This window comes from Chelonoidis abingdonii, chromosome 7 (assembly GCF_003597395.2).
Source record: "Chelonoidis abingdonii isolate Lonesome George chromosome 7, CheloAbing_2.0, whole genome shotgun sequence".
NCBI classification, from domain to species: domain Eukaryota; kingdom Metazoa; phylum Chordata; order Testudines; family Testudinidae; genus Chelonoidis; species Chelonoidis abingdonii.
This window is the reverse complement of record NC_133775.1, coordinates 58,172,193-58,197,017: the sequence shown is the minus strand read 5'-3', so window position 1 is coordinate 58,197,017 and position 24,825 is coordinate 58,172,193. Positions and strand designations below refer to the sequence as shown.

General features: G+C 42.5%; 1 protein-coding gene across 2 annotated transcripts; it reads left to right on the top strand.

Annotated features, from left to right (window-relative positions):
* Window positions 1–624: 624 nt before the first annotated feature.
* On the top strand, window positions 625–21,538 carry LOC116834221 (torsin-1A-interacting protein 1-like). Of its 2 annotated transcripts, none has more exons than XM_032796180.2 (8): window positions 625–909; window positions 3,447–3,521; window positions 5,167–5,238; window positions 6,365–6,412; window positions 12,573–12,731; window positions 16,046–16,108; window positions 17,317–17,379; window positions 18,944–21,538. In XM_032796180.2, exons 1-8 carry the CDS (start codon window positions 708–710, stop codon window positions 19,744–19,746), a joined length of 1,485 nt encoding a protein of 494 aa, XP_032652071.1. In that variant the 5' UTR covers window positions 625–707; the 3' UTR covers window positions 19,747–21,538. The 2 variants fall into 2 exon arrangements, with proteins under 2 accessions (XP_032652071.1, XP_032652072.1); XM_032796181.2 differs by having other exon boundaries at window positions 700–909; window positions 12,576–12,731.
* The last annotated feature ends 3,287 nt before the right edge of the window (window positions 21,539–24,825 follow it).

The following is a 24,825-nucleotide window of genomic DNA, read 5'->3' as shown; positions in this document are numbered from 1 at the left end:
TGGACTCACTGGGGAGCCGCTCCAACTGCCACTCTCCTATAGGTGTGGGAGCAAGGCAAGCTGCTGCACCCCCTGCTTTGAAGTGGTTCCCATCACCTACAGGATTTACAGTTTAGTTCAATGGCGCTCAGCACCCCCACTACACAAATTGTTTCTGCGCCCCCTCGCGTGACCCTTGCTTTGCCGAGGTGCCTGGGGGGAGGGGGTGGAACACGAGGCAAACAGACTTTCGGGGGGAACTGATGGAGATCCCCTCACTGCCAGCCCCCTCCTCTGGGGAAAGGGGATGGAGGATAGCGAGAAGGAAGGATAGAAAAGGGGGTAGAGGAGAAGAAAAAGGGAGCTGGGAGCGGACCGACAGATCCAGTCCCTGACTGTTGGGCAGACCTGCTGCTGGAGCCGCAGGTTTCTCCGCAGCTAGAGCTGGGATGGGAGAGACATGCGCTGACAGAGCCAGGCCTTGCGCGGGCGGGGGTGCTGCGGCCTGAGGCCCCCTCGCCTCCCAACGAGGTGGGAGGCCGCTCCGGAAAACCATACCAAGAGAAACGCCCCTCAAAATGGCGGCCGCCTTATGGAACGGGTTCCCCTAATAAAGTTCCGCCCCTCAACATGGCCGACAGGAAGTGAGGATAATCGAAGCAACAGAGTCTATCACCGGCGGGCTGCAGTGCGGCGGCTTCAGCCCGAGGAACAGGGGGCGTATCCGGATGGCAACGCGGATGGTGGAAGAGGCGTTCCGCGAAGACGAAGGCGGGAGAGCCGAGAAGGAGCAAACGCAGAGCGGAGCCTATTATCTGCGCTCCAGGCAGCCGCTGCGCCAGGAAGCGGTGGAGATGCAGACACGGCAGAGAACCGGGCCCAAGCAGCTGGGGCTGGAGACCAGGCAGCGGGACGCCCAGGCTTCGGAAAGTGAGTGACTAGGCAGCGGTTGCCGACCCGCGCTCTTGGTGCGGGCGGGCGCGCGTCGCGTCCCTGCTGTATCCTGTGGTTCGGGGCACACTGGGGTGCGGTGAAGGGACGCGGGCGGGAGCCTCGGAGCGCTGCGGGATGTCCATGGGGAGGGAGCGGTATAATGGGGGGCGTGGGCATGATCCCGTACCGGGGTGGGGGTGGGTAGGCTGTGTCCCGTTCGCCCGGGGGAGGAGGGCGCCCTGGTCTCTGCCTCACCCGGTCCCGGCAGCCGGTCGGGCTCCGTGGGGCGGGGCCCGGGGTGTGTGTGTGTCAGGGTCTTGAGCCCCCATTGGGTTCAGTGAGAGCTGCCGTGTTCAGCATCTAGGCTGGGGATCGGGGGGACCCTCACCGTGGTGTGGGTCATGGTGCACCCCGTGTGTGTGCATGCTGAACCCGCCACGTGCGGGTCTCCCCAGGGGAGAGACACCGCGTGGCTGCAGCACGCTGGGGCTGGGTTGGGTTTCCTTTCCCCCTACCCCGCGTCTCAGCTTCTCCCTGAGTTTGCCTGCCCAGTGCCCAGAGTGGACAGCTTAAACGCAGCAGACTTTACTTCTATCATATGCAGCTAAACGACTTCAGAGGGGCAGGTGAATGAAATGTAGGCAGCAAAAGTCTCCTTCGCTAGCAGGAGTGGCATTATACGCTTCCCTTAAAACTGTTTCCAAGATAAAGAAGGCTGGGCAGACCCAGGTGCAGAAGATGGGGCAACCTGACTCCATAGGAATGCTTAATGTGACAGTGACATCTGGCCAGTAAACTAATCTGGTTTAAGCAAATCAGTTATGCTGCAAGAAACAGGGCAGGGCCAACTGGCTTTTGAAAGCAGAATAACAGCTTTATTTTGGGTACAATTACATTCCATTCTCTTACCTGCTTGCACCTTTTTTCTTTCATACAGTCAATGTGTATCTTTTGTTTCTAGCATGATTGCCATTTTGAGGAGGGTAGAGTTTGCTATTAACCTTCAGTGGTCTGGCCTGTCTGGGGTAGGAAGGGAAGAGATGTGGTACAGAGGACATCTAGCTTGGGCATTGTGCTGAGCATTTTCCCACCAGTTTTTGTCTATGGTAAAAATCTTTAGGGAATCTACATGGAGATGGCTGAGTTGTGCAGTGTGCTACATTCTTCTTAGCTGTCTCCCTACAACATAACGTTGTATCCAGCATCAGTTTTCTTTCAAAGGACCAGAAAGTGTTTAAAAATACACCATCTCAACTGTTTGATAACTATAATTCTTTGGCAGATGTTACATTAAAGTTGTATAGAAGGTATTTTTTAAAGTGAATCCCCAAAAGATTGGAATGACAAAGCTGAAGTTACTTGTACACCATTATTTGAGCCCCCTTGTAAGTACTGTATTGTAATAAATATTTAATTATATGATTGTGTACTTTTTTGCGGGCTCCTGCCTCGTTCATTGTACAGGTTGGACTCTGCACTGTGAAGACTTAATTCTTCTACTCTTACTCATGTTGAGTAATACCATATTACTTACTCAGTAGCATTGATCTTAGTGAGTAAGGGTAGCAGAATTGGACCCTGTGTGTAAAGTGTGTGACATATTTAAATAGCTCACTGAAACAAGTGAAGAGTCAGGCTGTGCACTATACAATTGCTATGTCTGTTGACATGGAACACTTCCTCAATAGAAATAAAATTTACTCAAGTATTTTAAACTAAATAACTTGTAGATCCGTGCTTACTGCGTTATTTTGATCCTCCACAGTGAGTTCACTCTTGCCTTATTCCCTGTGCACCAGAGACCAAAATTTGCTCTGTTACTTCAGTATACATTTAAAACAGGGAATTCAGCTTTACTTTGTAGCAGCGTTAATTGGTAAGCAGGCCTCCCCCATTCTCCATGTAGTAAATCTAAAGTGTGGTAAAACTTCTGGCTTCTACATAGTTCTAGATTTGTGCATGAGAAGGGGCTACTTTTTATAGGTGCTCTCCTGCAAAGCTCTTCACATCCCTTAATGTATTTCACACTTCTCTGAATAATTGTTTCGGCTCTCTGCCGACTTTGTCAGGCTTCATTTCATCCATTTCCAGTCAGCTCACAGTGCAACCATAAGGGGTTGAGACGTCATTTTTTATTTTTTTTTGTTTTTATGCACCAGTTTAGTTTCTGGTAGGGATGTAAATACTGTTTAAAAGTTAACTGTTTAAACAATAAAAAATATTTAATTTAAATGGTTACTTGCCGAGATCTATTTCCTCTCCTATCCTTACACTCTTAAAATTAAGCAGGAAGGCTCAAGTTGAATAGTAAAGCCCGTGCATTTCAATATTTGATGACAAGTCTTTTATGCACAACTTGCCTCTTATGTGATTATCTGAGTGACTTTACTAGTTCAATCTCAGTGCTCTTATAAACTGAATAAAATTTGAATTTCCAGACTGATTAAGACATTTTTATTTCTATAGATATGTGCACGCTAAATTACCTGTTTGTTTCTAAAGTACTTATGTATTTTTCTATGAATGTTTTGAAGATGAAGTGTCCACATACAGAACCAGAAGACAAAAGGACAACACAAATTACAACAGCCAGACACGCTTGACAGAAGGTGACAGTAGGCTTCCTTTCCCTTCCCAGTTAGAGGAAGTCTTCCCCTCCCAGATCTTACAAATTGCTATCAACAATAAAGTAGTTCCTTAAAATATCTACAATATTCAGTTTCAATAATTTACCTATCTGCAGAGAAATATTAGACTTTACTCTAGAGTATTGTATGTCTTCTTTCAAATACTTAAGGTAGGCACTATTAGATTTTTAAATGGCCATTACACAGTAAAGGCACTCTTGTGCTCTTTCAGATATACCTTAAGAGGATAGTTACTGTGAAAAAGGTAGCCAAAGCCCTTTGCAAGGAAATTAGTAGGAGTCTGAATCAGTTGTTTTGTATAGTCTCTATTAATTTATGATTGATAAAAATGTAATATTACAAAAAATATTTATTATTGAGGCCCCTTGGGTGTCAGCACATTGTTTGATTTTGATGTATCTAAACTTTTGTATGTAGGATTCTGCTAGGCCAAAAAAACCAGTATTTATTTATTTATTTGTTGTTCATACAATGTATTCTTGAATCAACAATTGGTTTCCTAATCCATTGGTGTTCAGTTGTGCCACATGGTTAGGGATTAGAAAGATGGTATTACTAAACAATTTTTTTTAGGACTTGTTATCTTGCTGTTATTCATCTCTGGGCCTCTTTGATGCTTTAACCTCTCTAGGATTAGGGTTTTTGAGGAGGGTTGGATGAGGAACTTCACTTCCTCTTTAGCTCCTCGATAACACATGGGGAAATTTCATGGAGCCTGATCATTGATTCATTAGGATTGATCTAGGGGCAGATTTTGGGGCAAGATCAAACATTGCTACATTTAGAGAAGTTTAGTCTGACTCACCCGGTGAATGAATGACTTCAAAGCATGTCCTGTCTCAGTCCCTGACATAGAAACTTACGCTGTCACTTATTCAGGACTGAATTCTGTCTGACCTGCATCTTAAGCAAGTGCAATTTTTGACCTTCAGATCCAGAGCACTGGCCAGTACCCCTTGAACTAACTAACTGAGCGACTGCTTGCGGTAGTAGATTGTAAGCTTCTGTGTAGACCAGCTGTTAGAGGGTGATGAGGCATACACTTTGTCAGTGGGTTTTGCAGCTATTTGCCATATGGCAGAAGAATGCTGAGACTTGAGGATCCTGGGGTCGATTCCAGCTTCCAGAGGGAAGTGTCCTCTAGTGGAAATAGACCCTTCTACCCTATTCCCCTTGTTTGTCTCTGCCACTCTCAGCTCCTGTTCCTGTCCCCACATCCCCTTTGCTTCTGCTCCCACTTTGCTGCCCATACCCTGGATACACTAACCACTTCTTGTCCTGCACAGACCCTGCAAACCTCAGGAAAGTTGCCAAACTGGAGTTGTGGACTTGAGAAGACCATGTTCTTGAAGAGATGGAGTGGAGGGTTAAAGTACTTGTGGGGGAGGAGTGACTGCTTTGGTGACTCCCTGATCTTATTTGCCATACCCAACAGTCTCATAAGAGTTAACAGTCCAGCCAATCAGAAACTAGCATATTTATAGAGCGTTTTCTCTGCTTAGCGGAAGTGTGTCAAACTGTTCTATAAACCCATCAGAACCCAGTTTTTCAAAATGGTACACTTTTAAATGTTACACTTTTAATGTCTTCCTCTCTCTTGTTTTAGGGCGTGAAAGTGCATTTGGCATAGTAGATATATCGCCTTTGGTTCGACCGAGTATAAGGAGTCGACAGACAGGTAAATTAACTTTTAAACCTAAAGGATGGGGGTTTTGCTAGTTACAGAATAATGTTAGTGAAACACACACAGGACTTGTGGGAGCATAGTTCAGTGATCACAGCCGGGAGTGGGTATTAGGGGACCTCAGTTCTATTTCTGACTTTGCTGTTGACTTGCTGTATAATCTTGGGCAAGTCACTTAATCTCTCTGCACTTTGCTTTTTTCTCCAAAAAGGGGGTGGTACTCTTCTATCTCACAGGAGTTTGTGAAGATTAATGTACATATGTAAAGCCTTTGAGATCATCAGATGGAAAGTGCTATACAAGCGTATATTGTTTTACAGTGCATGAGTTGTAGTAATAGTTGGCTGGGGTATTGCAACATATATAGTAATTGAGTCAGATAGCATTGTGTGGTTTTGTAAAAGCACTGAGTAAATGCTGTGACCAATAGTATCTGTAGTTATGCAAGCTAAGAGAAGGGTAATAATTTATATCTTGAAGCATGAGATCTTAACAAGGATTCTGGTGGCACCTTAGAGATTAACAGATTTATTTGGGCATAAGCTTTTGTGGGTAAAAAAAACACTTTTTCAAATGCGAAGAAGTGGTTTTTTTATCCATGAAAGCTTATGCCCAAATAAATCTGTTAGTCTGTAACATGCCACGGGGCTCGTTGTTTTTGTGGACACAGACTAACATGGCTAGCCCCTGATACTTGAAGATATAAATTGACTCTCTCAAAAGAGTTGGGAAGGGATCCCTCCCAGACCATCCAGTGTATGGCATTACACTTCACCAAATGCATTATTGGGATTTGACAGTACCTTCTCTAAAGCATCAAGCATAAACCACTGCCAGATGCGGGTTACTGGGCTTGATAGACTAATGGTTAGGTGTAATTTGGCACATCCCATGTTTTGTTAAAAAAAACAAAAATATGAAGGATGTAATGAAGTTTTAATTTGCCAACCTATAGTGGTTGGGAGGGGAGCTAGGTCTGTTTTACGAGTGAGTGTGCAGCCTTTGCAGTGTCCTGAGAAATGTATCAGTCACTGCATCAGATAACCACAGCATGAACATGACTGTTTCATTTCCTTCCTTTTTTTCCTGTTAATCGTTCTTGTGGTGTTTTGTCTTACAGAAAACATGCTCTCCAGTGCAAGTAGAGATCTCAAAAGGAATGAGTCAGGTTGGTTTAAGTGACTTTTTTTCCCCTTTTAAATATTCTGGTCTGCTTACTGTGATAGGATTGTTTCTGTGAGTTTTGCTTGTTATGACTGTAATGCCCAGATCGAGAGAGAGTGAGAGCACATACAGAACTGAACGTTGACAGTGGAGGTTGCTGCTACTTGAAAAATGCTGAGATGTTGAGTGTTCCAAGTATAGACCTTTGACAATGTGCTATTGCAATGACTTTTTCTGACTTCCGCCCCCACCCCTACAGTAAGGTTGAGGTCTAACTGCATGACACTGGAAGCTGATTGGGTGGATTTTTCTTTCAAAAGGATTTCAGTTTACTCAGCACTGCATTTGCTATGACACCCCCGTGAGTAGAACTGAAACTTAAAAACCAGTATCCTAGTGCAAAAACTTCAAATACCATGTGACACAGTTGCAGCAATGCTGCTTAGTGGTTTAAGCGTAGACACTCACTACTGCGAGAGGAGGGGTTCTCCCATTGCTGTAGTTAATCCACCTCCTTGAGAGGCAGTAGGAGGAGAATGGAAGAATTCTTCTGTTGACCTTTTGCTGCAAACAACAAGGGTTAGGTCATCTTACGTATATCATTCAGGGGTGTGGATTTTTCACACCCAAGAGTGATGTAGATGGGTCAACCTAGCTTTTCAGTGTAGATCTGGCCTCAGATGTCAGCTATATTTTCTAACCTATATATTTAAAATTTATGTAAATGAACAAAGATTAAGAAAGTTATAAATGTCAGTGCTCTTATTGTTTTAAAAACAAAACCCTCCATTTTATAAGTGATTTTTGAGCTAAACGCATGTTTTGAGTGCTGGAAGTATTTGTCATTTGGCTTTGTGCCTCATCGTGTTTACAGTTATCACGATAACCACATTCATTGTTGTATATTGTGTCTTATACAATGAATAATTTTGCAGATGTAATCACTTTGCATAGTGGATTTTGATACTGTAGGAATGGCTGAGCTCTATACCGGTTTTAAAAACTGGATTCTGAAGAGTTTAAAGAACAGTCTTATATGCTTTGGCTATCAGAAAATACTCTAGAAAAGGTAGTTTCTAATTGGCTGGGGTGTTACCCTACTGTTGAGTGTGTCGAATAAGATCAGTCACCCAAAGAGGGATGCTCTGAAGACCCACCATGTAGGCAGGTGATAGGCACAGTCTAAAGCTGCTGATTACAGCAGTCTTGTGTTAGATGCGGCTTGTTAACTCCTCCACTCATATAAGGGAGGTGGGAGTGATCCTCTGGGCAGAAGGATCCAGGGTCTGGGACAGTAGGAGCCAAAAGGAAGAACCTAGGAACAGCTAAGCCTGAAGACAAGGCTCAGGCTGGAATTTTTCCTTTTTGATAAAGCCAGACTCCAGGCAGAGTGAGAGTTTGCTGTACTAAGAGCAGGTTAAAAATGCTTCCTGTTCACACAATAACTTTTTTTCCTCCCCAGTCAGGTAGTTTGTGTTACTGGCTGGTGAAATTAGGCAAGATTTATACCCTAGTATTTAGTTTCACGAGGGAAGTGAAATTGCAGATCTCTGCATCTTCCTCTTTCCTGTGACTTTTGTTCCTGTAATAGAGAGCTTATGAAAAAACCCTCCAGTTGACAAATAAGTGCTTAATTCTGCAGATGATTTCTTTTAGGATGGGTTTCTTAAAAGGAACTTGACACTGAACCTTGTAAAAAGAAAACAAGCTGTGGCTTACATAGCTGAAAAGGATGATCTATACCCTTTTGCTGTTATTTCAGAAATTTCTGTTTGCATAATTTCATCCCCCTCACAGCCCAGTTTCTCCAAGATGATAGACCACTGTTACCTGAGTTAAAGGAGACTTCTCATTAACCATTAGTGTTATAGGGCCTAAGACATACAGTTGAACATCTGAAAGCTGCTCTTGGAGTGAATTCTTATGTTTCCCAAACTTCTGTCTGTAGCAAATGATTACAGCCAGGTTAAAACTCTTTGGAACTGCTGAAGTCTGTAAGGGAATTAATAGCTATATTTTCGCTTAAAGTAATAGTAGTGATTTAAGGAACTGTTGTATTGTTCAATACAGACATCTGATTTAATATTTGCAGCTTTTATGAGCTATAGCAGTGAGTTTTATTTCACATAAGATTAAAATAATCTCCCACTGTTTCATTATGCTGTTCTTATTGTTTGATAACTGGAGAGTATTTTTAAAACTGGACAAATACATTTTAAATTTAGCACAAAAATTGGTGTGACTTATTCTAGGAACAACTATCACTTTGTTTCCTTTCCTTCCATCTAAAGAGAGACTGCGAGATGATCTGCATGATTCACCTGCATGTATGTTGCCTAAACTATTAGGAGTGCATGAGTGTCTGGATAGCCTAAGAATGTTAAAGATGAATTGACAAGTAGTTAAGGCCCCAAATGTAGGTTTTGCATGAAAGAGTAAAGGGCTTGTCTGCACACTCTTATGGAAATAAGCTATACTGGTGTAAGCAGCTTTATACCCATGTAATTGTGTCCACAGTGTGGAGTTGCATCAATCCGAACGATCAGGTTTTGAATTGATATAGGTAAGTCAGTACTTAAACTGTGTGTGTAGACCAGCCCTTAACATAAAGAAATGTCATTGTGAAAACTTAAATAAACACTTCAGCAAAAACAGTGTTATATTCTTTTGGTAGTGAAATATTCCCCAAGAGTGTTGGACCTCTGGTACCCTCACAAAACAGAGATGCAATTGTGCTATTGCGTGGGAGCCAGGAAGTGAATCTAAGTAAAAGTGAAACTGACTAGTCTAGTTTTCTGATCAAGTTGAGTGTGATGCAAACCAGCCTGCATGCACTCTGTGTTTTTTTTTTTTTAAGTAGAGGTTTCTGAATATGTGAGCAGTCTGTCTTGAGTTCCTTGACTATTTACTTTTCTGATAGCATATTGCAACAGTCTTGAAAACCCGTCTTCCCTAGATTTGTGGGAAGGTCTTGCACTTGACCCATGATGTTGATGATCTAAAATCTTGAAAACTGGTAGTGGAAAAAGCTGATTATCCCATCTACCAAGGGCCAGGGTAGGACTGTTCCTACAGTATATTTTCCAGTACTGTAGTTCTAGATGCTTTAAGTGAGGAGGCAGCAGTCTATTAATTACTTATTACAGTAGAACCTCAAAGATATGAACACCAAAGTTATGGAGGCCAGTCAACTCGACACCATGTGCAACTGGAAGTAACCAATCAGGCAGCAGCAGAGACCCCCTCCCCCCGTCCAAAAAACAACAGCAGCAACAGAGATACTGTACTGTGCCTGTATTGCATCTTAAAGGTAGGCATGTCTGGACTTCCTGTCCCCATCCCACCCCCGTGCACAGGGCAGCCACTTACAGCTAGGAGGTGAAGATGCTGGGGCTGCCAGCCCAAGGCAGCCTGAGACAGCGGAGCAGGAGCAGCACTGGGGTCTGTGCCGCTTCTCCCTCACTCCCCCCAGCCAGGAGAGGGATGCATTTTTTTTCAGTCCCCAGCTGGAAGCGGGACATGCTGTTTACTTACACACTCTCAGTACACCCCCCCACACACACACATCTGGCTGGGAGAGGGACAAACTTGCAAACTCAGTCTGACCCAGGGAAAGAAGCTGCCTGCAAGGAAGTTGCTGGTGCTGAGGAGGGAGCTCAGCTGCTAGATCTGAAGCCCAAACTGTGCTTTGTTCAGAATTACAAACTTTTCAGAGTTATGGACAACTTCCATTCCCAAGGTGTCCATAACTCTGAGGTTCTACTGTAATAATGACCTTACAAATAGCCAGGCAATTTATGTTTTGTAAACATCACCGATAGTCCATTAGTAGAACTAATTCACTTCTTTTATTTTGCACTGATACATTCATTTTGCAGATAAGAAATTCCTATTACATTTAAACAGGATGTTTAGAACCCAAGATACAAAAAAAATTTCCCCACCTGCTCTCTTTCTAAAGTAAATCCTAATCTATCAGACAAACAATTTAGAGTGAAGTATATAAATTCCTTTTAAATAGGCAAACAGACTGCTATTGAATCACTGACTGACACTGTTCCAACAGAAGCAGTTTTTTAGTAGTTAAATCTCCTGGAATCCCAAAAGATTTCAATGAAAATAAAGCCTGTCAGAGCTTTTATTGGTTTTTGAGACGTTTGAAAGCTGTACATATTTCTTACATGCTATTAGGGCATAAGATAGCAGTCTTCCCTAAACTGGTCTTGGTGGCCACTGTGAGCCACAGTGTTTGCATTATAGAGGGGAGTTTTTAACTATTAATCGCAAGTTTAGGCTTGGAAGAAGCCCCAGTACATTTTTAGAAGTGAAGATTGAAAGAACTTAATGTGGAAAGGCAAATCTGAGGGTTTGAGAACAGTTTGAGAGCAAATGACTATGAACAGCTTCTGCAGCTACCAGCCATGTAAAAATATCTGGCCTAATGGGTTTGTTGTGAATACAGTGGTGACTGTGGCACACTTTAAGAGTAAAAAAACTTTTGCTAATACTTGCTATGCCCCTTTTTATATAAGTTTTAAACTAACCCCTTCCTTTGGAGATGATGGGGAGCTGTAATTGCAGAAGAGTATAGTGTAGAAATCAGTAGTCTTGGGGGTCCCCAGTCATGGGCCATAGTAGCATCAAGAGGCTTCTTGCCTCTTCCAGCACCATTTCCCTCTACTATGTGTTGATCCTTGACTTTTTGCAACCTTGTGTTTCAATATGAGATTCCTACTTGTGGACTGAGATTTTAAAACAAACCAAAAAACCACATTTATCAAAAGGAAATACACCTCTACCTCGATATAACGCTGTCCTTGGGAGCCAAAAAATCTTACTGCGTTATAGGTGAAACTGTGTTTGTATTGAACTTGCTTTGATCTACCGAAGTGCGCAGCCCCTCCCCTCCCTCCGGAGCACTGCTTTACCGTGTTATAGCCAAATTCATGTTATATTGGGTGGCGTTATATCGAGGTAGCAGTGTAATTGTATTTGTGGAAAGAATATTAAACTTTATGCATCAGGGCTTAAGCCCATCTCTAACTACTAGAGATCAGGAAGAGACTGAATGTGGGGGTCATAGTACTCCACATCTGCTAGTTGTGCAGTTCTTACCCCTACCTCTGAAGTGTCTAGTGCTGGCCACTGTCAGAAATGTGATAATGGACTAGATGGACCTCTGATCTGATTCAGTCTGGTGGTTCCTATCCAGCTCTGTTCACTTAAAGTTCTCAGGTTTGTTTAGGCTGTGGCTTCTGAATTAGAAAGCCCATGACTTCAGTGATACCTCACAAAAGAATATTGCATTGTATCTTTAATACAGACTTAGAGTTAAATATAACTAGGGAGCGGGTGTGAAACAGAGTGAATAATTATCTCACAGATGAGAAGTTCATCAACTAAGATTTGAAATGAAAAGGAGTAATATAGAAGAACTGTTTTAGATGGCAGGAACTGCAGAATAGGCAATGATATTTTTATGAAGGAATGCTGAGAAGGCTGGTATTACACAAGGCAGGAAGGGGCTATTTCTTTAACAAAACCAAAAAACTCTTCAAACCAGTATTGTAATCTTAAGAGAGGCCAGTCTGAATTGGTCATCTTTCACCTTCGAGGTGCTGTACAGCTCTGCTCTTCCATTCACGACCTCTTTGTTCGTGCCCCATGCTTTGTCAGCCCTATGCATTTGGTCACCCTCTTGATTTCCTCCCATGCTCACCTCTGTGCCATCTATCATGCTACATCCCTACTGAACACCTGAAATATCCCTCTGATTCTGTGCACCATATGGTGGTACCTCGCTCTTTCAAATCCTTCCCCTAGCTTGATTCTCTTGGTTGACCTGCCATCTTGCTGGACTTTGCCCCTTCCTAGTATTAACATTACCCAAGGGAGAACTGTAGTGCCCAAACAGTTACACAAGTTGGCAAAATAGCAACTAACAAAATATGTTCATCCATTAGTTTCTTACAACCTTTCCAGTTGTGGCCTTCAACTTTTGGTGTCCCGTGATTAGTGTAGGCCATAAACTTCTTGAGACAGAGACCTGTCCTTTTATTCTGTAAAATGTCCTGCATACAGGTAGTGCTGTTAGCTATATATAATAGCCTTTGAGTTGTGTGGCAAGCAGTTCTTAATCTTTATATAACCTGTTGTCTTTGCAGATGATGATGATGAGGAGGAGGAAGACGAAGAGAATGCTGATGGCTACAGTGATGACAATGAATCTGAAAATGATGGGGAAAATTACAAGAAGACTCGTGTGTGTCAACCACCAAGCGATAATGGAAGTGATGTTTTGCGGTCGTCCCTTCTGTCAAAGGGTTTGTCTCCAATGACTATCAGTTCAGTTTTTTACACTTGTAAACTTTGGGCCAGAACAAAGCAAAATGTGAGATATCATTACAGTACAGTCCTGTATACATGGCAGTACAGTTCTGTATTTCCGTGTAGCATTCTGAAAATTTGGGCAGAGAGAACCACTTTTTGATATGTATGAAATATTTGTACAGTTGAGACAAAGTGGGTGAGGTTTCATGTTTTATTGGACCAAGTTCTCGGTGAGAGAGGCTTTCAAGCTACATAGAGCTCTTCAGCTGTGGGGAGGGTACTAAGAATGTCGCAGCTAAATGAAAAATTGAACAGATAGTTTATGCTAACTACTCATGATATATTCTAAGGGACCATTCAAGCTGAAGTGGGCTATTAACACCCCTGAAGTCATAGGACTAAAAGGGAGTTAGTGCGTTACAGATTGTTGTACCAAGACATAAATTAGTGTCTCTTTATTAAGACCATGATTTTTAGTGGCTAGCAAAGTTAAGAATTTAAGCTCCCAGGCTCATCTTTTGAAAGTGTTGCGCAGGTTTCCTTTGAGGATGAGGACTGATAGGTCAGATACAGAGTGGTGGTTTTGTGAAAAGTGTTTGCCAACAGGTGATCTAGTATTTTTATCTTTTTCCTGTGACTTCATTTGAGAGCTTAATTAGTAGTTTCACCGCATAGTTGTTCAGGCATGTAGTGCACTGGATGAGTAGGACCCATGGATCTTGAAGGGTATTTTGTGTGGTGGGGGTGGGGGTGTTGATCACTGTATTAGTGGAGATTTGTCTGCAGGTTTTGCGTCTGTTGTTCTGATTGGGTCTGGTACCGCTTTGAGTTGGGGTGTCCTGGGCTTCTGATGATGGACATTTGCCATCTCTTGCTGGAGGCTGCTGAAAAGCAACAAACATATGACACAACATAGTAGCCAAGATTCATTTTCTAGCCTGCTTAAATCCTGTTTAAACATGAGAAATCTACTATAAATCATTTCGTTTAAATATAATAAAGCTGAAGTTCTCCTAATTTTATTAAGGGAGCACTGTTAATTTGAAACCTAGTCAGTTGAAAAAAGCTTCTTGACAATTTTTGTGGATTTATGTATTTATTTATTTTAAATAATCACTATACCGTTGTGTTAGGCCAAAATGCTCAAAAGTGAAATCCTAAATTTAAGTGCACATATAGGCCCTGGTCCTGCAAACACTTAAGATACATGCTTGATGAGAGTAATGTGAATAACTTCACTGGTGTGTTTCCAGGAGTGGGGCTGTAGCTGCTTAATTAGGTGGCCTTATTTTTTTTCTAGAAGGGCTGAGTTACTGCCAGCTCCTAATGACTCCAACAATGGAAACTAACTATACCAAGTGCTATCAAATCAAGCGATGAAAGAGAATTTTTTCCTCTACTCTTTCTCAGTTATAGTCATCTTAGATGTGACTTGTAACAGTATGAAAAGACTTTGACAGAAGTGGGTTTTTTAAAGTTGAGGGCCCCTTTAAGACATGATTTAAGATAAATTGATTTGCAATCTCTTCAACTGATACTAAAGTGTCTGAATAGATACACTGGTGGACGACTGGGTGTTTGAAGACTGTTAATAGGTTATGGTATGAATCCAGTCTGGTCAAAATCGAATCAGCTTGCTATATGATTGCTTATGGGAGAAGACCAGGGGAACGGCCAGGTACTCCAACCTGACAAAGCACAGAGATGAACTGGGCTTGGAGATGAGAGAGGTGCATGTCTTGCCCACATGCTCAGGGTTTAGCTGATCGCCATATTTGGGGTCGGAAAGGAATTTTCCTCCAGGGCGGATTGGCAGAGGCCCTGGAGGTTTTTCGCCTTCCTCTGCAGCGTGGGGCATGGGTCGCTTGCTGGTGGATTCCCTGCAGCTTGAGGTCTTCAAATCTCAATTTTGACGATTTCAATAACTCAGTCATGGGTTCGGGGTTGTTATAAATGTGTATGGGTAGGGTTTGGTGGCCTGCCTTGTGCAGGAGGTCAGACTAGATGATCATATTGGTCCCTTCTGACCTATGAGTCTATGAGAGAGGTGCATGCAAAAGCAGAGCTGTGCTGGCCTTCGTTCAGTTTCAAGGAGGTGGTATATAGCACCTACGCAGTTGATATGCTTTAGCATCCTTGCCCCTAGGCATGACCCCTCAGACTTCAGGTGCATGGTGAGATGACTGGCCTTGTTATTAAACAAGTGGTTTTGGTTCCAAAAGGCGTTACTCTGGTGGTGCCTGTCATTAGAATTAATTTCACTTTTGTTATAACTTTCCATCCTCTGCTTAGAACTCCAGGGACTGAATTCAAAGACTAGGAAATAAAGACAGCTAAGAGCATAGGTAGGGACAGGCTGCATGAGAAAGAAGTGACTGTTTTAAATCTCCCCCAGCATCCCAAATGCCAAGCTGCCCTTTGAGTAACAGTTTGGAAGTACTATGTCCATGAGTGATTTGTCTCCAAATTGGCCAGTATCTGTTAAATTTATGATCTCTGTTCATTTTATTGTGGTTCTGCTTCTGTGACTTGAATGTAATCCTACGTTGAATTTCAAACAATGATCAGCCACTAATGAGAACACTGCCCAATGTGACCGGCATGTGTGGCTGCAGCTGAGCAAACACTGTGTTGAAGTATTAGACATGATACATAGCATTCATGTCCCGTATGTTCACTTCTGATTGTGTGTGCTCCTAAACCTCTGATCAGGGTCAATTGTTTTAGGTTATCTCCTGGGATTCTGGGCTACCCTTCCATTACCCATTCATCTTCCTTGCTCAGATTCTGCCTGCCTGTTTCTGCTAGCATCCTCTACTCTCTCTCCATCTGTAACTATGCATCTATATACCTATCTAATATGTGAGATCTTTCATCTTTGAGGCAATTGCTGTGATTACACAGGATTGATTTGACTCAAGGAGCCATAAATGTAGGTGGTTTTGTACCATGTGAGTAAACATTACATGTTAACAGATAACTGCATGGTGTGCACATTCATACATGTTGATGGAATGCAGTTTACACACTCCTTTTCAGGAGTTACTTTTTAGTATCTTTTACCTTCTCATATTTTTTACATGAATACTCCCAAGGCTCACTTTGATATAAAAGCTTGCATTTTGGGTTATAAAGCACTATCTGGTCCAGTTTTCTCATGGTGTTACACAGCACATTGGTGTGCAGAAGTAACTTTGAAGACTGAGATTGTGCTTGACAAAACTACTTTTCTTCTGTTTCTTGAATCTCATATGGTAATGGTATTGCTTTAAATTATGCATATGTTTCTTCTGTTACTATGTTCCAGATCCCCCAACAGTTGTACAAAAACAACAAGTGTTTAACCAGAAGATGACATTTAGGAGATCAAGTAAGTGGATAAAACTCTGCCTCTTGTTTACCTATTGTGACAGACCCAAACCAGTGGGGTACAGGAGTCTGATAGAGGCCAAATATACTGGTCACTGGATGAGTAGTTTTCTGTTCCCTGAGTGACCAGAGCAGGGGCTGCGCTAGAGTAATCAGGAACCTGCTAGAACCAATTAAGGCAGACCTCTGTTAGGAACTCACCGATTCATTGCGCGCAATCATGCAGGGATTTAAAAGCAGCTGCCCGCAGTCAAGGGGGGAGTCGAGTTAGAGAAGGGTAGTGTGAGGACCCTTGGGTAGCAATGAGAAAGATGCCGCGCCGTGTCTGCTGGAGATCTGAAGGGTGAAGTGTTATCGACCGAGGAAGGTCCTGTGGTGAGGATAAAGAAGGTGTTTGGAGGAGGCCATGGGGAAGTAGTCCAGGGAGTTGTAGCTGTCATGCAGCTGTTACAGGAGGCACTATAGACAGCTGCAATCCACAGGGCCCTGGGCTGGAACTTGGAGTAGAGGGCGGGCCCAGGTTCCCCTCAAACTCACCAACTCCTGATCAGACACAGGAGGAGTTGACCCAGACTGAGGGGGAAGATCACTGAGGTGAGCAAATCTGCCAATAACCGCAGGACCCACCAAGGTAGAGGAGGAACTTTGTCACACTATGTATAGACTGATTGCTATTTTCTTTTGGTGGTTCAGTATTTGACGAGTTTGTAAGCTCTGTATAAGCATGTTTGGTTATTTGTGCTTTTCTGAAAACAGGACCTGGGAGGAGTGTGGATGGGAAACTGAAGCTGGTCTGCCAGTTGAAAGAGATCAGTTTGCTGGCCTGAAATAGTTGTGAACTTGCCATTGTATTTGTCTCTGGGGATGGGGCAGGGCTGGCTTTGAACTTTTTGATGCAAACCTGAAATGAAATCCTTTCCAACTGATTATTTGTTACAGTAGCAGCTAGGACTGCTGAGTTCATAGTCCCTTCCTCACTTCTGTTAGTGAGACAATGCTGGCTAAGCAGTGTTCTCAGTGGGGTCAAGTCATTTAACATTTAACCTTTCTGCTTGTTTTACTGTAGAATTAATTTACAAAAAGCAGGAGCTAGACAGAGTTTAGAGCTAAAATCAGTTTTCATGATTTCTCACCCCATCCATTGATAACTAGATAAATGGATCAGGATTCTGTCATCTTAACTCCTCTTCTCTCCAATCACTCCAACAGATGAAGCTGAATCTCAAGTTCAACCCAGTACGCTGAAGAAGCATTCGCAGCCTGCAGCCAAAAGTAAGATTTATGCTTTCAGATCTGTTTAATGTGTATATAGCATTTAACCATTTTTGTGCCCATCCTTGTATTCAAGCTCCTTTAACTTGGTGCTTTATAGTGGGTCCTGCTAGAACAGACCTGCATTACAGATCTTGCATATCAGGAGACGTATTTTCAGCACTGAGGGAAAGATAACTCAAGAGGCCTCTTGTCTAATCTCTTATTTCCACCTGGTTTGCCTTCTACTCCTTTAATAGACTCTGGCATCAATATGAGATTAAATTTGGGGCACACATAGTGATAGTTCTGTGTTCCATTGTCTTTTTAAATTAGATGCTTCAAATTCAGTTGTAGTAATATACAGAAAACTTTTGTCATCCTGTTTTCTGATCTATTTAGGATCCAAGAAATGCATCTCCTTGCTTTGGGTCTGGTCCTGCTTCCAAAGAAATCAATGGGAGTTTTATTAGTGACTTCATTGGAAGCAGAATCAGACCCTGTAGGATTCGGGGAGGAGGAGGAGATTTCTAAGAACATGATACAAGCTATATTAATGTTAACAATAACCCTGGTTAATAGTTCAATCATTTTGTTAAATTAACATTTAAAAAATGAACTTGTAATCCATCTTCAAATGTCTGATTTCCCATGCATTTCAATGGTAAGATGCATTTCCTGTGTTGTTCTCTTCATCCTCTGCTTTTACTTTTTGTGTCCTCTGAATGAATGGATGAGACCATTTCACTTCTGGGTTCTTATGCACTAGCGCACTGGTTCTCAAACTTTCTGTATTGGTGACCCCTTTCGCACAGCAAGCCTCTGAGTGTGACTTCATACCCCCTTTTTAAAAAATGTCACTTTAAAATAGTGTTAAATAATACATTAAAGTGATATTTGTATGATTAATATCACTTTTCACAGCAGACTTACTAGCGCAGATTTCACAGCAGGCTTGGTAGCTAGCTGGGAGGCATGTACTTGCAACCCCCACAATATAACCTTGCGACCCCTAGTTTGAGAACCCCGGCACTAGCACAATGCAGTAATGTTTGAGTTGCAAACAGTGGTGAAGAATGTTCATTTTGTTTAAGAATGACTTTGAGATTGTTTTCTATGGCTTTACTTTTTTCCTTTCTGTTGCCTTCAGATTTTGTAGAAGATTATTCCTACAAAACCTAAATATCGGGCCAGGTTTGACCTGCCTCTTTAAGATACATTTTAATGTGTTTTTAATAATGTATAATTCTTTGATTAGATAGAATGGTTAGAATGTGAGCACAATTTTCAAAAATGCCTTAAGTCCTGTTTTTCAAACTGTGACTTGTGTGCTTAAGTTGTTTTTGAAAAACCCGATGTCTTGCATTACCCTGCAGTTTTTCCTCTAAGGAAGTTAAGTCCTTCTTTCTCACTCCAGGGTGTCTCCATTATCTTGTGGTGGTCAGTTGTTTACGGGATAGGAAAATGGGTCTTTTCAAATGTCACTGTTCACTCATCCATACTAATTGACTCCTCATAGAGCATGACAAAAGCATTTGCTTATTTTTAACATCCTCCCCCTCTTCCCCCATTCTCTTCTTTGCAGATCCTGTTGGACAGTCCAGTGCAGGATGGTTTAGGATGTGCATTTTGGTATTAGCAGTGGCTTCCGTTACTGTTGTTTGGCATGTCTGGAAGAATCAATCCTCCAAGACTTTGCCGAGGGAAGAAATCAAAGTTGTGCAAGCATTTGAGACCCAGATGAAGAAACTTAGGAATGTCTATCTAAATCAGGATCCAAGACTGTGGGAGAGAATCCAAATGTTCCTTGTGAAACGACTCAATACCACCCATCCCCACTCGCAGCCTGCCATCTTACTGCTCACAGCTGCTCAAGAAGCTGAAAAGTCTCTAAAGTGCTTAAGTAACCAGATTGCTGAAGCTTATTCCTCCTCCCTGAGTGCTGCCACAATCAAGATTGATGGGGCTGGAAAAGCCACGCTGGATAGTGATGTCGTCAAGCTGGAGGTAGATAATAAGCTAAGCTCTGGGTTCAAGGAAGGTAAAAAAGCAGCTGTGGTGCATCGATTTGAGTCTCTGCCTGCAGGCTCCACTTTGATCTTCTACAAGTACTGTGACCATGAAAATGCAGCATTTAAGGATGTAACTCTTCTGCTAACTGTCCTTCTGGATGAGAGGTCACTGGGAAAGAATCTCGGGCTGCCGGATGTTGAGGAGAAAGTGCGGGATTTTCTCTGGGCCAAATTCACCAATTCAGACACTCCCAGCTCCTATAATCACATGGACACAGATAAGCTGAGTGGACTGTGGAGCCGGATATCCCACTTGGTCCTGCCTGTTTGGCCTGAAAATGCTCTCCCTAAGGAGGGCTGCTTACAGATGGATTAAATATAAGACATGTGAGGATAGGAAAACGGTGTTGTGGTATCTGGGCAGTGCAGAACTTAACTGCTGAGCTGAGGCAGCACACAATATTCTCTGTGCAGAGCAAGGATTGGTAGGGTTATTCCATTTAAAAGAACTGGAGTTCTCTCTAGACAATTAGAGAACGTAAGTATGGAGCCCAGCTGTTAGGTTGGTCTCTCCTCAGTAACTCATTGGGCCTAGTACTCTGTAGGTAGAAATGTCTTGCCCCCATTGTAGAGCCATCCCTCTGTATGTAAAGCTATTCTTGTGTGCAGTAGACAAGTGTGTCTCTGCTGAAACTTTTCCAGCAGTAGGTAGTACTGCTATTGGGTCTGGCAAGATAATGGGATTTAGCAGATTCTACAGACTCCTCTCCCGTCTCCTCTACCTACCCGCAATCTGCCAGAATAACATTCTCCTCTATTCTCAGAAGCTTAATTTTATTAATTGGCAGTGGAGATGGGGCTACATGTATCCAGCCATTAGCTTTTTCCAGCTGACCATGGCCTTGGGTATAAGTTGCCTCTGCATGTTTCCTAGACTGGCTGAATTTTATAGAAGATGTTCTGGTTCAGGAGGGACTTCTCAAAGCTGTTTTTGTTCTGTTTAGAAGATCCTGGTGCCTTCCCCCCCCCCCCCCAAAAAAAAAAAAGCTTTGGAGGCTGGGATGAACAAGGTGCAAGTGATTGCTCTGGGTGTTGTTAACACATCAGTTAACAAAATAACCTGTTATTGCATCTGCTTCCCAGAGGACCCAGGAATCCTCTGTTCTGCATCCAGTTTTAAGATCTACAAATCTCGAGGAGGAAGTGTTAAATGCTGTTCCACTGTGTGCTAAAAAGGCCTCACCAAACCCTTCTCAAAGGCCTAAGATGTGTACATTCTGAACAGATTATTTTGGCTAGGTCCAAAGGTTTTATTCAAAAAGAGTATTTTTACATCAAGAGGATTTGTTCATTACTGTTGTAAACCTTGTCCCAAATGAGTCCCCTGTGTGTCTGCATAAAACCTGCTGCTTCCTATGTAAATTTTAAGAAAAATAGACTTGATATGCGTGTGTTGAACATATCTTGAGTGGCTCATGCCAAAAATCCCTAAAATTTACCACCAATTGAAAATCATGTATGTATTTCTATACCCACAGAAGAATTATCATACTGTCATGCATCTCTGCTGCCTAGTATCTCATCTTGGTTGTCTCTTGTTCCAGACCCATTCAGTTTTTTTGGATTTGAAGGAAACTGCTCACGTTTAAGATACATTTTCTTATAATAGCTGTCAGATTGATGGCACTCTAACACATCCATTACTCAACGCTTGCCTTGCTATAAAAGTCCTTAAAAGGGACTTATCTGTAGGGGGTGGAAGGGCAGCTAAGTCCCCATGCTGAGAGTACCAGAGAAGACACTGGTTTGCAATCTGAAATGGGCTGGATTAATGACCAGTGCAAGAAAACTCCATAGACTTGGAGCTGCGACCACTTATGCCAGTGGTGGATTTGGCCCTTCTTCTTTGAGAACTGGAAACTGACCACGAATTTGTTTTATGTAGCAGTATTTATACAGCAAAGAGACATGGAAGTGCTGCCATTTTATGTGTGTAACAACAGCTCATGAAGAAAAGAGATTTAAATGTTACAAACACTTCACTGGACAAGGGTTTTTTAAATCATATGTTAGTTTATCAGTTGGAAATGACCAGTAATGATTTGTAAATAATTTAAAGAAACTATTTTAGTAACCATGAGAAATAAATTTACCTATTTGTTTTATAACCTGTTCTAAGACTGCTGATAAAATTTTAAGATGTGATCAACTTTTTTTCTACAGGCCAGCATTTTCAAATGTAGTTACCTCTGAAAATCAGTCCACTTTGATTTAGGTACTTGAATGTAGACTTAGTGCCTAATTTTGGGCACCTAAACTTGACAACTTTGGGCAAGATCCTTCAATTATACGTAAATCCAGACAGAGCTGTTTGAAGAGGCGGAGGCTGGTCTACAGAGACACCCTCCCCCCCCCCCCCCCCACCATCTGAGCTGTGGCATAAACTTCATGAAAACAATTTTTGGCTAGCTGGGAGAAAGCTGCATCACATTCAAGTAGATTGGGAGTGTAGCTGAGAACTTCCTCATACCTGGTGTTCTTGCATCATTTCTTACTAGGGACTCTGAATTGGACATACTTATTCTGAGTTGTAAATTGTTTGAGATTTTTAACCTTGTCAGCTGTCCTTTTCACCTCACCCAGACAGTTTGCATTCAGACTGAAGACAGGAAGTTGTTATCTGCCTGTAATGTAGGAGGCACCTGTAATTGCAGTTGGTTTTTCAAGATTGAGGGAAGAATGATGCAGTGTTTACTCTGCCACCTTGCAGGCTGCACTTCAGTTTCCAGTCTTTTTAGTAATTGGTATGATGGAAGTGATTCACAGGTGATTTTTACTTGTCTAAGCATTTCCACGCAGGCCAAAGAGCTAGAAAACCGAATGTTTGGCATTTATAGGGCATGTCACTGGAGGATATCAACATGCTTTACAAGCATTAATTCATTAAACTTCACTCCACCCAGCAATTATACTTTTTTTTCTTTCTTCATGTACATTTGATGCTTGTGAACTGTCAATGACAGCCCTGGAGGTGGATGTTCTCTATCGTATCACAGAACAGTTACAGCACAGACCTCAGAAGTGCAGGTTTCTCTACACTGTTTCAAGGTGCCCCAACGATGCACTGGAGAAAACACCCTTAGGTAGTGTAGTGTCCTTGTCCTCTGTGAGACTGCATCTAGAAGATTAATGAGAGTGTTGGACCAGGAATACCAGTCCTATCAGCTTTTGAAATAATCTCACGATCGCAACGAGTACAGAGAAGGCTTCAGTTTGACTTGGAGATGAAAGGCTCCATGTTCCTCTACCAATAATTAGTTGAGCCATCCAGTTCCCTCAGAAGGGAGCTGATTTTGAAGGTCTGTGTGTTTAGAAGAGCAATTTTTTTCTGTCTGAAAAGGTGAAATGAGACCTTGTTTAGTACATGCCTCTCTTTTACTCCACTGAAAATGTAAAGGAATTTCAGATATTCTTTGGCTAGCTGGGATAAAGCAGCATCATGTTACATGTATGTTAAATGGAATATAGTTCCAGCTGTAGATTGCAGCACTTATCTCAGGGTGGGGAAATAAATTTAAAAGAGAAAAGCTATAACCTGGCCCACATTTGACTGTTCGTATACCACCTCAGTCAGGTGAAGTGAGAGCTGTATGCATCCTTCACATGAGGGCTGCTGACCATTGTCCTCTTTAGGCTTCCCTTTCCATTACAATGTCACACCTGCCATTGAAAGTCTTTTCCAACCACTCCACAACACCTTGGCTTCTAGAACAACCTCCTCACTGGAGAGGGAAGCGGAGTTGGATCTAGCTATCACAGACCAGTGAACCCAGCCCATGGAAATGAGTGAGTGTGCTTGTAGCAGCTGGAGCAAGGAAAAGTGTAATTTACCTTTGTCTGATAAAAGTAAAAGTGCTACTTTGTGTTCTGCAGGCATATGCTGGAGTAGTGTTTTAAGCTTTGGTTGGAGATTCTGGGTGGCGGTTGAGACATCATCTTCAGTGTTTGCAAGTGAAAATGAAGGGGAGCTGAACCAATTAAAGTAGCATAAAGTGCTGTATAAATACTGTGGCTATTAGCAGCCAGGGTCCAGTGGAGTCAGTCAGGAGGAAAACAAGTCAGTTATATCAGGGCAAAAACTCTGAAAGAGGAACCATAGTCTAGAGTAAACTTAGAGGGAACATAGTTACCTATGTTACACACACATACTCAGGGCAATTGTTTTGTTTTTAATAGTGATGAACAAAACTGCTCTAAAGAGTACAGTATACACAGTAAGAAGCTGCAAACTCAAACACAGACTGAAAACATACCCAATGACAGAACTGAAGATTGATGGCTTTCCATGTCTAAAGTGCAGTATTACAGATAAAAGTACTAGGAAAGGAAAAGAATGTAGCATTATGAGAACAAGAAACATGGGCAAGTCAGTGTGTGGTGCCTAAAGGTGAAAAACGTAATACTGGCTGTACGTAGTAAATTGTTCAGGGTAGCACATCAACAGAAGAGACTCCAACCCATCTCCCTGTTTGTTGCCCTCTCCACCATTCATCCAGGGTGGTTAGCTACCACTTCCAGTTACCTATCCCTGAACTTCTTGACCTGGGACCTTGCCTGAGTTCCTTTCCTCAGTAGGCACAGTTCAAACCATTCGTCTTGCTCTGGGCAGATGATTGGAGCTGTATGGTGACAGTGATGGATCCTGCCCTCCGGATCCCGTGTCTCCTCGCCATGGTGGCCCAGTCCTCCCAGCAGGGGGCTCTGCAGCAGTTCCTGCTTGTCCCACCTGCTTGCCCTGAGTTTGAGAATACAGCTCTCCCCTCCAGTGGTTTATGACATCAGAAGCGCCTAAAACAATGCTCAACCAATCAGTACGCTTTGTCTTTCACATCCTGCTCTAACTGAGTTGTCAGTAATGTTCTCTGCTGCTACAATGGGCAAAGAAGAATCTTGAATTTGGTTTGCAGGTTAGTAAAAAAGGCTGTCTTCCCCCCCCCCCCCCACTGCACAAAGCTTTCACCAGCCAGGGGCTTCTCTCCTCTTTGTCCATTAGCGGTGGCCCAGTCTCAGAAGCCTCCCATCTCCCCCCCCCCCCCCCCCCCCACATTTTTCCAAAAATAAAAGTGTGTATATCCAGGAATATGGAATCCTTACTTTAACTTGGTGTGACTGGCAGGTACTTGGGTAGATTCTCAATTTGGTACACAAGTGCAGACGTGCATACATGTTGAAATAGATATATAGGTAAATGTTATAATTAGTAAATACACTGCTTTTTATACATTGTTGTACACCATCTGGGACATGGTTAATTGGCAGTGTACGACATACAGAAAAGAGAGCCTGCTCTTGGTATTGCATACTGATGTGTGCATGTGCACACACCTGTAATCAAATTTTGTACCAAGGTATGTAGATGACTGGGAAGCTCTACTTTGTATGATGATCAATGTGT